Source organism: Canis lupus, chromosome 3 (genome assembly GCF_011100685.1).
Source record: "Canis lupus familiaris isolate Mischka breed German Shepherd chromosome 3, alternate assembly UU_Cfam_GSD_1.0, whole genome shotgun sequence".
Lineage (NCBI taxonomy): Eukaryota > Metazoa > Chordata > Mammalia > Carnivora > Canidae > Canis > Canis lupus.
The window spans coordinates 29,884,982-29,899,805 of record NC_049224.1 but is presented as its reverse complement, the minus strand read 5'-3'; the positions used below and the strand labels follow the sequence as shown (position 1 = coordinate 29,899,805).

The following is a 14,824-nucleotide window of genomic DNA, read 5'->3' as shown; positions in this document are numbered from 1 at the left end:
CTTTGCAGGAGGAGCCCGATGTGGGACTCGATTCCGGATCCCAGGATCATGACCTGAGCCAAAGGCAGACGCTCAACTGCTGAGCCACCCAGGTGTCCCGCATACCACCTCTTCTTTATCCATTTATCTGTGGATGGACATCTGGGCTCTTTCTATAGTTTGACTATTGTGGACATTGCTGCTATAAATATTAGGGTGAATGTGCTCCTTCGAATCACTATGTTTGTTTCCTTTGGATAAATAGCTAGTAGTACAATTACTGGGTCATAGGGTAGCTCTATTTTTAACTTTTTGAGAACCTCCATATTGTCTTCCAGAGTGGCTGCACCAGTCACATTCCCACCAACATCAGAGGGTTCCACTTTCTCCACATCCTCTCCAACATTTGTTGTTTCTTGAATTGTTCATTTTAGCCATTCTGACTAATATGAGGGATCTCATTGCGGTTTTGATGTGTACTTTCCTGATAATGAGTGACGTTGAGCAATTTTTCATTATCGGTCAGCTATCTTGATGTCTTCTTTGAAAAAATGTCCATGTCTTCTGCCCATTTCTTGACTGGATTTTTTGTTCTTTGGGCGATGAGTTTGATAAGTTCTTTAGAGATTTGGGATTCTAGTTCTTTATCTGATAAGACATTCACAAATATCTTCTCCCATTCTGTCAGTTGTCATTTAATTTTATTGACTGTTTCCCTTGCTGTGTAAACACTTTTTATCTTGATGAAGTCCCAATAGTTCATTTTTGCTTTTGTTTCCCTTGTCTTTTTTTTTTTTTTTTTTTTTTTTTAAGATCTGTTTATTTATTCAGAGAGAGAGGCAGGGGCAGAGACACAGGCAGAGGGAGAAGCAGGCTCCATGCAGGAAGCCCAATGTGGGACTTGGTCCCGGGTCTCCAGGATCACACCCCGGGCTGCAGGCGGCGCTAAACCTCTGAGCCACCGGAGCTGCTCTGTTTCTCTTGTCTTTGAAGACTTATCTAGCAAGAAGTTGCTGTGGCCAAGGTCAAAGAGGTTGCTGCCTTTGTTCTCCTCTAGGATTTTGATGGATTCCTGTTTTACATTTAGGTCTTTCATTCATTGAGTTTATTTTTGTGTCTGGTATAAGAAAATGGTCCAGTTTCATTCTTCTGCATGTGGCTGTCCAATTTTCCCAGCAGCATTTGTTGAAGAGACTCTCTTTTTTTTTTCCCCACTGGAAAATCTTTCCTGCTTTGTCGAAGATGAGTTGACCATAGAGTTGAGGGCCCATTTCTGGGTTCTCTATTCTGTTCCATTGATCTATGTGTCTGTTTTTGTGCCAGTACCATGCCATCTTGATGGTTACAGCTTTGTAATACAGCTTGAAGTCCAGGGATTGTGATGCCACCAGCTTTGTTGTTTTTTTTTTCAACATGCCTTTGGCTATTCTAATCATTTTTTTAAAGTTTTTTTTTTTTTTTTTTTAAGTAATCGCTACACCCAACATGGGTCTTAAACTTATAACTGTGAGATCAAGAGTCTTGTGCTCTACTAACTGAGTCAGCCACTTCCCTGTTCCATTAATCTTTTAAAATTTTCTAGAATGATTCCATATATGCTTTTTTTTTCATTAGTAGGCCTACTTTTGCTTATAAAAGTATATAATTTTGTTTACAAAAGGGACATACATGTTTTATGAAAACATCAATAGTGTAGAAAAAACTTTATAATCAATAAACGAATATATATACATTAATGCCTCATGCATCATATTCAGTTTATGGCTCAAGGGAATGGTGGTGATGATGACAACAATGATGCAAAGGTGTGGAGAATTGATGACAGGCCTATGGCTAAGAGCACTGCCCCTGAAAACAGATTGTCTGAATTTGAATGCCAGCTCTAACTCTTACTGGCTTGGTTATTTTAACAGAGTTACCTGATCTCTAGGCTGCAATTTCTTTTTTTTTTTTTTAAGATTTTATTTATTTATTCATGAGAGACCCACAGAGAGAGGCAGAGACACAAGCAGAGGGAGAGGCTCCTGATAGGGAGCCTAATTGAGACTTGATCCCAGGACCCTGGGATCAGAGCCTGAGCTGAAGGCAGATGCTCAACCACTGAGCCACCCAGGCACTCCTCTGGACTGCAATTTCTTCATCTGTAAATGGAGGTACCTATCCCACAGGATTGTGGGATAATGATAATAATAGCACTTATTCTACAAGATTGTGATGAGAAACAAGTTAATACCCACACAGTGCTTAAAGGAGTATCTACCACATAATAGTACATAAATGAATTATTTATGTAAAATAATTAGACAATGTCTGGTACATAGTAAGCACTATATAAACATTCATTAAAGAAAACAATAATCATAATAATTAATATTAGCACGTGCCAGGTTCTAAATTTAGTACTTTACCTGCATTATTGCTTTTCATCCTCCCACCATCATACATGAAGGGTATTGCTTGATCTCCATTTTGCTTATGGGGAAACTGAAGCACAGTGTAAGCCACCTAGTTGCCTCCAACATTGCTCTATCTAAAAGTTATGTCTGGATGGCTCAGTCAGTTAAGTGTCTGACATCAGTTCAGGTCATGATCTCAGGGCTCCAGACCTGGACCAAGTTGGAACATGTTAGGCTCAGCACTCAGCACGGAGTCTATTTCCTCCCTCTCCCCACTCCTACCCTGGCTCATGTGTGCTCTCTTTCAAATAAATAAACAAACTAACAAATACATAAATAAAATATTTTTAAAGAATTACTTTACTAACCCATACATGTCCCTGCTGCATGATACCACTTCACTAATTTATAAATTCTACACTGTTATGTCTTCTGTAACCCTAATGACCTGCATGAGCATCCAATTTTGCCTTTCTCTTTCAGGTTTTTGGCATATATTTAGATGAACCTTAATTTATTTACAAATATATTATATGCAGATACATTTAGTGCTGAATGAAGTACCATGACGATATTTAATCAACATGAGGATAATAAAGAAGTGGATAGGCCCACTCTGTCTTTTTTTCTTTAAGAGACTGTTTCAACAAATTAATGCCATGACTTTGGTGAGCAAATCATCCTATATTGCGATCTCACATTAAATTCTCATGAACAAAAGTGAAACCAGAAGTACATGTATTTCAATAAATGATAGGATGACATCCAGGCTTTACCTCAAAATATCAAGAAGGTATATATGTATTCTTGGCACTCTTATACTTCCTTTGGTTAATTTTAATTTCTTTTTATATTCTTAAATATTATTAAGTATTACAAGAGAATTGTTTTTTTTTAGACTTTTTAAAAATATATTTTATTTATTTATTCATGAGAGATACACACACACAGAGAGAGAGAGAGAGAGAGAGGCAGAGACACAGGCAGAGGGAGAAGCAGGCTCCATGCTGGGAGCCCAATGTGGGACACTATCCCAGGTCTCTAGGATCACGCTCTGGGCCGAAGGCAGCGCTAAACTGCTGAGCCACTGGGCTGCCCAAGAGAATTGTTAATAGCTACTGCTCTATCTTGGGGAGAAAAGGGCAGGGAGGGAAGAAGTATCTCCCACCATCAAGATATATTCATTTAGCAACTCCCACCTCAAGTACAAGTGTACGATGCTTCTCTACCCCGACTCCACTCGGGGATCCAATACAGGATCTCATCAGTCCTCTCCCTATCCTAATGTCCTCCTGGGTGTCTTAGGAGTATTGTGTACATTGGGCAGGCAAATAGGGAGAGAGAATGGTCTGTGAATCCTCCTAGCCAATCCGTGGCGGAAGATGTAGCAGGAAGGAGTCCTCATGGATCCCAAAGGAAGGTATTATCAGAGTCTCCTGGTGCAGGTGCTGGAAACATTCCCTTGAATGAAAGCAAGGTAAACTACCCTGTGATGATGAAGTGATGATGGCTCAGTTTCCAAGCAGTTCTTGGGACCTGCATCAATAGCCTTCATGGTGGTCCTTTCTCCTATCGACCTGTTTAGCTCTTCCAGGGCAGGGCATGCTTTCTCTTCTTGAGCAATGTTTCCTTGCCCCCAACCCAGTTCCTAAACTTTTTTTTTTCTTTTTTAAGCTCCTTATCTTTTCTAAGAATGTTTCCCTTACTCTGTTTTCTCTGATAATTTTTAGTACCTTTGTCTTTTAAGCATAACTTCTGTTACATTTTTAGACTTGTGGTTCTATGAAACAAGTTGCATTTGATGGATGATATGGTTCTAGTGATACACTATTCTCATTTTATAATTATACTTTTGTTTGATTTCTTGAATAATGTCTCTCTCCCCCACAAGACTGTAAATGACAATAAACTGACCCCTACGTCATTCACCATTGTACCCTCAGAGCCCTGCACCATGCCTGGAACATAGCTGGTGTTCCATAAATATATGTTAAACAAATAGATGTTACCCAAGTTTGCCTTTAAAGCCCATCTTGAAAATTTTACATATATTTTAGAAATGAAGAAGAATATTGGCAGAACCATACTAAAGGCCTATGTCTTCTTCTGTGTTTCCAACCCTCCAGTTCTTACACAGATGATGTAAAGCTTTGTCAAATACATGATCATTTCATTTCTTTTTTTTTAAAGATTTGATTTATTTACTCATGAGAGACAGAGAGAGAGAGAGAGAGAGACAGAGACAGAAAGAGAGAGAGAGAGAGAGGCAGAGACACAGGCAGAGGGAGAAGCAGGCTCCATGCAGGTAGCCCAACGTGGGACTCGATCCTGGGTCTCCAGGATCACACCCTGGGCTGAAGGCAGGCTATCAACCACTGAGCCACCCGGGCGTCCCAATACATGATCATTTCATTGATGGATTATAGCCACCTGCTTGGTTGTGCTGAGGATTATGAAGGACAGAGAGAATAAGAAGAAAGAGAAGAGATGAGGATTATGAAGTCAAGCTGGGCTCAGTGGAAAGAGCCAAGTGCAGAGTGACAGCATTCTTGTCATATACATGTGGACCACACCTCATGCTGAGAAGCAGTGGGACCATGTGATACTCACACAGCACCAATATTTCACAGAACTTTTTTCGCTTGTAAACTGTGACTTCAGCAGTTCTATACCACTCCAGCCATCTGTCTATATATAACTCGGGTCCTCCTATATACTTTACATTCTTTACGTCAATTCAGCAAGCATATACTGAACACTTGCTGTCTTGAATGTATGCTGGTGGTGCTCAGTACACAGGTATACTATTTGCTACTTATTTTTTTAATGGAATTTATTTATTTACTTATTAAGATTTGATTTATTCATTCATGAAAGAGGGAGAGAGAGAGAGATTGAGAGGCAGAGACACAGGCAGAGGGAGAAGCAGGCTCCATGCAGGGAGCCCTATGCAGGACTCGATCCCAGGTCTCCAGGATCATGCCCTAGGCAGAAGGCAGGCACTAAACCGCTGAGCTACCTGGGCATCCCGGAATTTATTTTTAAGGGCAGTTTTAATTTCACAGCAAATTTACTACTCATTTGTAAAAGTGTAATTTGCAAATGAACTCATGGAACATATACAAGTGCAGTGCAGACACACACACACACACACACATACACACACACACAGTCAGCCTCCTCTTTCCACCATGGTTACAACCTCAGTAGGTCATTTCTTGGTTAATACTTACCAAAGGGAAAGAAGAAAAGCCAAAAGCTTCAAAACATGCGAGGAACCTTTTTATGTAAAGCAGGTGGAAAAATCTACAAAAATTTCTTTGCAAACTCCTAGTAACTTTTAAGATACCAGTTGTCGAGGACTTGTCAGCTAATTAATACTTGACTTCTGAGAAAAGTTTGGAAGACATAAAACCTCCATCTCTGAGCCAACTGATGTTTCTTAACTGGAAACAGTCACTTGGAGGAAAAACAAAAGATGCCTGAATATTCTCAAATCTTCCATTGCTAATCAAAACAACAGGAAATCAGAAGTTCTAAAATTTAGTGTCATTTAATCAGCAGTCGTTCATTGAGTGAAACTTCTATAAAATGTGCCTAGAGACCAGTGTAGTAAATGCTTTACTCATTTAAAAATAAGGTTATTAAAAATTATGAAGACATATAACCAGTAGATGAACTATTCTACATAAAAAGGACTATGTCATTTAGGCCTTATATTTGGCTGAATGCACTAGAAATCCAACCATGATGGCTTAACTAGAAGGGAATTATTTTTCTCACCTAAGAGGAGGGGTGGAGACAAGCAGTTCACAGTATCATCAGTATCTCAGGATCCTTCTATCCTTCTGGTTTGCTTTCCTTAAGACGTGGTGTTCATGTTCATGATTGCCTCATGGTCACAATGAAGCTGCTCTACCTCCAGCATAATATTTATTCACTTTCCAGGTAAGGAGAATAAAAAGAAAGAGAAGGGCAAAAGCAAAAGGCTGAATCTGTCCTTTTTTTATTGGAAAGCAATAGCTTTGCCAGGAACCTTGCCTCTAGACTTCTTTTTTTTTTTAAGATTTTATTTATTGGGGATCCCTGGGTGGCTCAGCGGTTTAGCGCCTGACTTTGGCCCAGGGCGTGATCCTGGAGACCTGGGATCGAGTCCCACATCAGGCTCCCTGCATGGAGCCTGCTTCTCCCTCTACCTGTGTCTCTGCCTCTTTCTCCCTCTATGTCTATCATGAATAAATAAATAAAATCTTTAAAAAAAAAAAAAAAAGATTTTATTTATTTATTCATGATTGACACACACAGAGAGAGAGGCAGAGACACAGGCAGAGGGAGAAGCAGGCTCCATGCAGGGAGCCCTACGTGGGACTTGATCCTGAGACTTGGGGATCAACCCCTGAGCCAAAGGCAGATGCTCAACTGCTCAGCCACGCAGGCATCCCTCTAGACTTCTAATTACACCTCATTGGGTATAACTATGTTACATGGTCACCCAGTTGATGTGTGTTGTTATCCTAAACAAAATTCAGGTTCTCTTGTAAGAAGAAAAGAGAATGGCTATTGGGTTGACAACTAGCAGAATCTGCCACAAAAACACATTTTAAATTAAGTTCCAGGATCTTTGGAGGTAGTGAGAAAATGAAATGAAGTGAGAAAATTTACAAGTTAAGTCTCAGGACAAAGAGATTATCTATGTTCCCAGCTTTGGACAATTAGATATAGTTCAGCATTGGCTGGTTTGAGTGATTTTTAAAGAAAAGCCAAGGCCTTCCCATTTATGCTATAGGATGCCTAAGAGGCACCACCAAGTGACGAACAGCTTCAAAAGAAATGAGCAATGATGCATGGTTGCTAGTTTCTACATTCTTTATCCAATTTTAATACTAATGAATTCCTGACCTGATAACCAGTGGCATTCAAAGAAGTACTACGTAAGTAGCCAGGTAACAAAATGCTCAATCTTTAACTTGCATCTCTTAAAAATGAAATATTTAAGGGAAATCATTTCATACTATCCAGCAACACCTGTTGCATCCTTTATTCTCTCCTATATTTTGTTGTATTTTACAAAAGTAATGATTTGGAACTTTTTTTTGAATTGGAACTTTTAAAAATGGTCCTTCAACATAGAGTTTGAGAAAATACTGTTCTAGTCTAAAGCATTGATTTTGCATCTTGAAGACCTAGAATCAGTTCAGCGGAGATGGATTCTCCTTAAAGAGTCAGCTTTCTCAATATCACGGATGTGTGTAAGGGAGGGAATGGTGGGGGAAGGGAAGCATCAGAAAATTTACAAGATAGTAATTTGAAAATTCATTATACATCAAAATGAAAATACAAAATGTTAGTATTTCAGCTGGGGGTGGAGAAGAGGGGCTTGCCTCATTTCCTCTGTCTTCCTTCCTTCACCCTTCCTTCAGAATTTTAGTGTTACACCTACCCATTCTTTCCTTAGGTCTCCAGGGGAAGGAAACAGGTAATGGTCAATTGACTGAAAGTAATGTGGAGCAATAAATCAGAACTATTGAAATGCTATGGCTCCCCAGATATCCTTGTGTGACATCAAACAGTAGGATCAGATAGGAGAATGTTGGCTACTCATTGGATCCAACATAAATTATGATGGGTAAATTTCATTAAATATAGAATTGATGACATTCAAAAGAAATTGGACATAAATCAGGTTTTATTTAATAAACAATATTCCTCCGTTGCAGAATATAAAAAGGTCTCTGGTATTTGGACTCCAGCCTGCTGAAACCCACAGGACCCTGGCATGGCTTTAGATCAGTTGAGTATCAGTTATTGCTACGTACAAAACAACCCCAAACTCAGTGGCTTCCACTAAGCATCACTTATTATTTCCCACAAGCCTGGGGTGAGGTGGTGGTGGGCTGATCTCTAGCCGGGATTGCCCAGTGTCTGAGGGTTTCCAAGGACCTCTGCTGTAGGCTGGCTTAGCTGGGACAGATCTGTTCCATGTGTCATTTATCCCCCATTAAGACCAGCAGACACCTGAGCATGTTCTTCTCATGGCAGTAGAAGAAATTCAAGAAAGCAAGCAGAACTACTAGGGCCTCTTGAGAAGGTAGCATCAGAACTGGTCCACTGTTCTGGAAGTCACTTCATTCAAGCGGCCAAAACAAGTCACACAGCCAAACCCGGATTCAAAGGTGGGGCGGGGAATTCTGCTTCTGTAGGGAAGAGAACATACAGCCATTCTGGAAAGCAACCTAGTGGAACAGAATCAAATTACATGTTCGCCCTAGGAACCAGAGATCACATGCCTTGCTGCGTATTCCAAAGAAATGAATTCACGGGCCAATAAAGTGGAATGAATAAGGGTTTTCATTGTGGTACCAATGGAGACTAATTGATATCTCAATTAGAGATAACTTAGATGTTGACACTAATGGGTAAATTAAATGTGGTATACTTATACTTTGGAATATTATGCAGCAGTTTGATGTATATATAGCAATATATATGAATTTTTAAAACATCTTTTACTGTGGAAAAAATAAGAAACAGTGTAAGACTTAAAACCAAATAGTATTAAAAAAAATAAAACCAAACAGTATTCAGGTAAAATGCATACACACACAAAACATATAAGGATAGATTTATATTTAAAGATGTACAGCAGACACATAAGAGTGGGTGCCCATTGGCAGAAAGGTGGTAATGGCAACTGGGGATATAGAGTGACACTAAAACTAAAACAAAAAGAGGAGCCATCCATGGGCCAATGTTGATAATGTGTTGTAAACTAAGAACTATGACTATAATCTTACGTACAAAATAATAGCTAAGAAAAAATATTACAGAAACAAAATCAAATTGTGAAGAGTGTCAAGTAATATGATTCTCTAGGGCATTGGCCTTGCCCACTATAGTAAGCAACTTTTTTTTTTTAAGATTTTATTTGTTTATTTGACTGAGAGGGAGAGACAGAGAGACGGAGAGAGCATGTGCACACAAGTAGGCACAGTGGAGGCAGAGGGAGTGCAGCAGGTTCCCTACTGAGCAGAGCCTGATGCAGGGCTGGATCCCAGGACTCTGAAATCACGACCTGAGCCAAAGGCAGACGCTTAACCCACTGAGTCACCCAGGTGCCCCAGTAAGTAACTTTTGATCTGAAAACTAGCTATGGCAAAAACTGTTGTTCACCTACTAACCATGTAATTTCCCTCTCTTTCATATTTATAGAACCTCTTACTATTGGGAATAATGTGTGCAGTTTTTTATTTTTTATGTGTGCAGTTTAGAAAGACACACATACACACACAATTGCCAGCCACACTTGTAGCAAGGGTGGGTGTCGGGATATAAACAGAAATCATTGAGTGGGGCTTTGGAAAAGTCTTTTTATTTTATTTTTTAGTAATCTCTACACCCAACATGGGGCTTGACCACATACCTTTATTTTGTTGCTTTTGTTTGGCCGTGTTCAGCAAACATTTTAAGGATACCTGCTATGCGACAGGCACTGTGAGGGACCCTGGGAAAGGACTGGCAAGAGGTGGGTGCTGACCTCCGTAGGCCTCAGGCACAGCACTCTGGGCTCAGACCATGGTTCTGATCCACCTTGCTGAAGGAAGGATGTTTCAGGAGGGCCCTCATCAGTTAAAGGCCGGTGAACAAAGGCTGTTGTGCCCAAGATTGCGAATCCAAGAAACCACCAAGGAGCGGACTCCCATGCAAACACACGAGGGTTTATTTACAAGCTCGAGCTTGGGTCCAAGTGCACCCGACCCAGCGGAGCAGCAGGGACTTGGACCCCGAGGTGGGTTTCAGCTAAGTTTTATGGGCTGGTCTAGGGGACCTCCAGAAGGGGTGGGGGGGGAGGAATCGCTCAAGTTCTGTTGACATTCTGATATGGGGCTTTCAAGGGCATTGAGCTCTGTTCTCATTCTGATATGGGGCTTCCCCCCCCACTGGCTTGGGCTCCGTTCTCATTCTAATATGGGGCTTTTTAGGACTTTAAGCTGTAAACTGTTTTTTTTTTTTTTTTTTTTTTCCTGTAACTGAAGTAATGTAAATTTCAGCTCTTATGCACAGGGTCCTGGGATGGCTGTACTTGTGCTAACGCTTAAAGTGGAATGGCCTTGAATGGCCTTAATTTTCTCACCTCCACAAGGTCAGTTTCACACGGGTGAAACACCAAATAGATCCGGTGAACCAGAGCATTTTTCTCCCCCGTTTTCACAGAATTTAGATGCTTATTTTCCTACCAGGGATGCTCCTTCCTGCAACTCAGACATACTGAATCTGCTTGCGTTTGCGGGGGGCCTACGTTCACAGCATCAGCAGAAGTGATTAAGTAAGCAGAGCCTCAGAGAACTATGTTGTGCCCTGGCCGAGCGTTATCTCTGTAAACCCTGACAAATTATTTTTGGAGTTTGCGTTGACACCTGAAAAGTGCTGCAGAATGAAGAGCTGCCAAGTGGACGGTGTGCACGGAGCGCGGAAGCTTCCTGCTCGCCGGTGCCGGGCAGGCAGGAGCCCGCGGGGCCACCTTTGTCCTCCATTAACCGCACAGAATAATCCAAACTGGGGTCTTCCCGAATAAGGCTTACTGACAGAGAGGAGTTTTATCTGTGCGGTGGGGCAAACACCTAACCGCTCATCTAGGCTCCGTGCAAGTGCACCCCCATCTGAAGTCTGACTCCTCCCTCGTTTTTACTCCCGCGGAGCTCATCGTACCTATCTACATTTTCATGTCTATGTGGATTTCCTCATATCTATGCCTATTAAATTAAATTCTTTTTTTTTTTTTTAATTAAATTTTTCTTATTAGCCTGTCTCATGCGAATTCGATTCTTAGTGCAGCTGGAAGGACCTTAGAGGAGGAGGAAACTCGCGCTCCCCGACGTCGGCAAGTGTTAAAAACCTGGGACCAGAGGCAGCGACCCCCCAGGTGTCCGCAGCGCTTTGCAGCCGCTTCGGAAAGGACTCCAGGGCGCAGGCGCCCCGCCCAGGTGGAGGCCGCGCGTGCGCCGCAGGGCCCTTCGCAGGACCCGTAGCTTCCTCCAGGCTCGGCCCCGCCCACCGCCCGCGCGCCCGCTTCCGGCTCAGCCCGGGGTCCTCCGAGTGCGTCTGGCCCCAGCTGCCCGGCGCCGACCATTTCTGCGGCGTTTCCCCAGCTCTGTCGGTCGCCGGGGGAAGGTACCGACAGGAAATCTCCGCGTTTCCGCATCTGGCGGGGTGCGCTGCGCCCATCCTCTTCCCTCGCTCGCTGCGGGCGGGGAGCGCCAGGCGTCATGGCCAGCGGCCGCTGCGGCCCGGCCGGCCCGAGGACCACCCTCCGCGTCCGCGCGCTCTCGCGGCCTGAGGCCCCGCCGGCGGCCGGCTCCGAGTGAGCGCCCCCGGCCCCGCCCCCGCCCGCGCCCCCGCCCGCGCCGGGCCCATGGCCTCCGAGGCCCCGCCGTCGCCGCGGTCCCCGCCGTCCCCGCCGTCCCCGGAGCCCGAGCTGGCCCAGCTGAGGCGGAAGGTGGAGAAGTTGGAAGGCGAGCTGCGGAGCTGCAAGCGGCAGGTGCGGGAGATCGAGAAGCTGCTGCATCACACGGAGCGGCTGTACCAGAGCGCGGAGAGCAGCAACCAGGAGCTCCGCAGCCAGGTGCGCGGCGCCGGCGGGCTCCCGGGCGGGCTCCCGGGCGGGCCCCGAGCCGCTCTGGAGAGCCCTGCAAGGAGATGCAGGTGCCTCTGCAGCCAGCCCGAGGCCGGGCCCTGGGTTTGGGGAGTGCAGGAGCTGCCGCGGGGCGCGACCCGAGTCACCTTAGTTTTCACTCTCGCTGGTGACGTTCCCGTGGCTCTAGGAACATGGATATTATTTTTTTCTCCATCCCTTTGGAGTGTGTCAAAGCTCTGGACTTGAAGCCAGAACCTCAGTTGGCCGTAAAATGACAATGTTAGCACCGCGCGCGCGCGCGGAGGTTAAATCAGATTAGGCACGAACGAGCAGTCTGGTTTTACAAACTGTTGAGCGCTGTGCATGTGTCAGAGGTGGTTTTTCTGGGCGTTCACCAGCTTGAGTTTTCTGCTGAAAACTGGGAGGCCAGAATTGTCTTTGTTAGAGACACTAACCAGGAACATAATATATTTTTCCAGCTTCGTTTGTTGGACAGTTACACTCTCCCAACAAGTTGTGTCTATGTAATTATTAGTGGCAAACTGTTGTCTAGTCCATTGTAATAGTTGGTATATTTGCTAAAATTTGCACATGAAGACTGTGCGCTAAAACAGTGGTAGCCTTTGTTATTTCTGGTTATCAAACGATCTATGAAAATAACTGCTGAGATGCAGTGAAGGGTGTCTGTTGGATAGCTTGTTAATGTGGCGTTTCGGAAGACACTGTGAGCTCTTGCAGAGAAATGCGTGAGAACTGCCCTGGAGACCGCACGGAGGGTTAAACTATCATGACGGAAGGGGAGCAAAAGATTCCTGTAAGATTCCTTTTAAAAAGCCCTTTTATGATTCTCAATTTTTAATCTCAAGATCTAAAAAAAGAACATTTTTGTTAGCCCTCGAAGAGCCAGCATTTTGTTAGTGTGAATTTGATAGTAGTCTAATGGGAAATTGAAATGCACAAAAAGCTTTGACTCTACTGGTGACAGTAATGACTCTTCTTTACCCTCTTAGTGAGCTTCTCCTGATGGTGGGTAGAGGTTGGTTAACTGTCATCTCAAATTACTAAATAATGTTTTATCTGAAGTGGTAAAGTCGGCTTGAGAATTGAAGGTGAGCCGATGGAAAAATGTAGTATAGGTTTCAGACTCTGAACCTTGGGCAGATTACTTTGTCTCTTTGGGTTTCTCATGTAAAATAGTGATTAGGGCCTCTATTCTGCAACATGTTTGGAAGAATTAACGAGAGGTTATCCAGAGTACTGAGTTTGGAGCCAAGCATGTAGCAGATACTAAATAAATTATCAAGTTTATAGTAATAGTGGTAGTAGCTAGAGCCAGGACTGGAGCAGGGCAGTCAGTAACTCAGGGCAAAAAATGTAAGGGGTACTCGTTCTCTGGTACAGACTCTGTACTTGTATGGAGCTGAGAATGAGTCCTCTTTAAATTTTGTGCTCTGGGGCACCCGGGTAGCTCAGTGGTTGAGAGTCTGCCTTGAGCTCAGGTCATGACCCCAGGGTCCACATCAGGCTCCCCTCGAGGAGCCTGCTTCTCCCTCTGCCTATGTCTCTGCCTCTCTCTGTGTTGTGTCTCATGAATAAATAAATAAAATCTTTAAAAAATGAATAAATAAATTTTCTGCTCTGGATGCCTTGCTTGCTTCACTCTAGTTCCAGCAGTGGTGCTAATAGGATCTGATAACTAATGACGTGCTAGATAATGTGTGTATAATCAGTCTTATCACCTTTCTCCTTTTAAGCTTTGTGTGTCATTAAGTATTTAAAAGCTTGTTTTTTAGTTAATTTCATGCCTATCGTAGACGTCTCACACGGAGATTCTTTCTGAATGTGAAGTGTGTGTTTATGGGATTGCTCCTCATCTGCTATGGGCGTTTTCACAGTGTTGCTCTGGCCCTGGCATTCAGTGAGGCCCAGGGAGGACAGATGCCCCTCTGAGACAGTGACCTATCTTCCCTTCTGCTGCAGTTGTTTAGTCATAAGACTGCTATCTGCTGTTTAAAGAAAAAAGAGTGCATTAAAACATACAAGTGAATATTAATATATTTAAGTGAATAATTAATTCTAGGTGGAGGACACTGAATGATGCTAGATAATTTAATCTGGTGAATGGGTATTAATGGTTTTTAAACTAATTCTTTAGGAAGAACTGCTGATTAAAATTTTAGTATAAAAACATTCTTACTGTTAGAAATAAGGGATCCTGTTCACAGAGCCCTATTTTAGTTCATCTGATTTTTGGAAGGAATATTTTGAGGTTTAGCAAGAGTATAAAAATAGAAACATTTCCCTCTGCAAATATGAAAGATGAAAGAAAGTTAATTATAGTGTTTTTATTTTTTCTGAAAAGGAAACTAGCACCTTTTGTGCTTCTCTAAAACTTCTCCAAGAAAAATGTCATAATTTCAGGAGAACGGTGTGTATATTATTAGATAGCTATATGATATATTTTTCTAAAGCTTTGTTTTCTTTTAGGTAGAGGAGCTCAGTAAAATACTCCATTGTGGGAGAAATGAAGACAGTAAGAAGTCTGATGTAGAAGTACAAACAGAGAACCACCCTCCTTGGTCAATCTCAGGTATTCAGCTTATAGCGAAGATACCTTACTGCTATTACGTTCACATCATGTTGAGATGATGTGAATGTAAATTTACTTTAAACTTAAAATAGACATACATGTAGATAAAGCTGAGAACTGTAATGTTGACTTCTCATATGATTTGGTATTTTCAGATAATCTCTATGCTCTTCTGGTGGGAAGACAGAAATGTCATTCTGTAAATATATTATATTGCTCATGTGTTTT

The 14,824-nt window shown here is 42.6% G+C and overlaps 1 protein-coding gene across 11 annotated transcripts in view; it reads left to right on the top strand.

Moving 5' to 3' along the window:
* The first annotated feature begins 11,784 nt into the window (after nt 1-11,784).
* Nucleotides 11,785-14,824, top strand: part of AGGF1 (angiogenic factor with G-patch and FHA domains 1) — a 117,760-nt gene continuing 114,720 nt past the window's right edge. For all 11 annotated transcript variants that reach the window (XR_005356853.1, XR_005356852.1, XR_005356855.1 and 8 more), the window contains exons 1-2: nt 11,785-11,994; nt 14,494-14,596. Coding sequence is in view for 3 of the 11 variants with exons in the window: in XM_038532505.1 (XP_038388433.1) it covers nt 11,785-11,994; nt 14,494-14,596 (313 nt within the window). In the remaining 8 variants the exon portion in view is untranslated. The remainder of the gene's footprint in view (nt 11,995-14,493; nt 14,597-14,824) is intronic.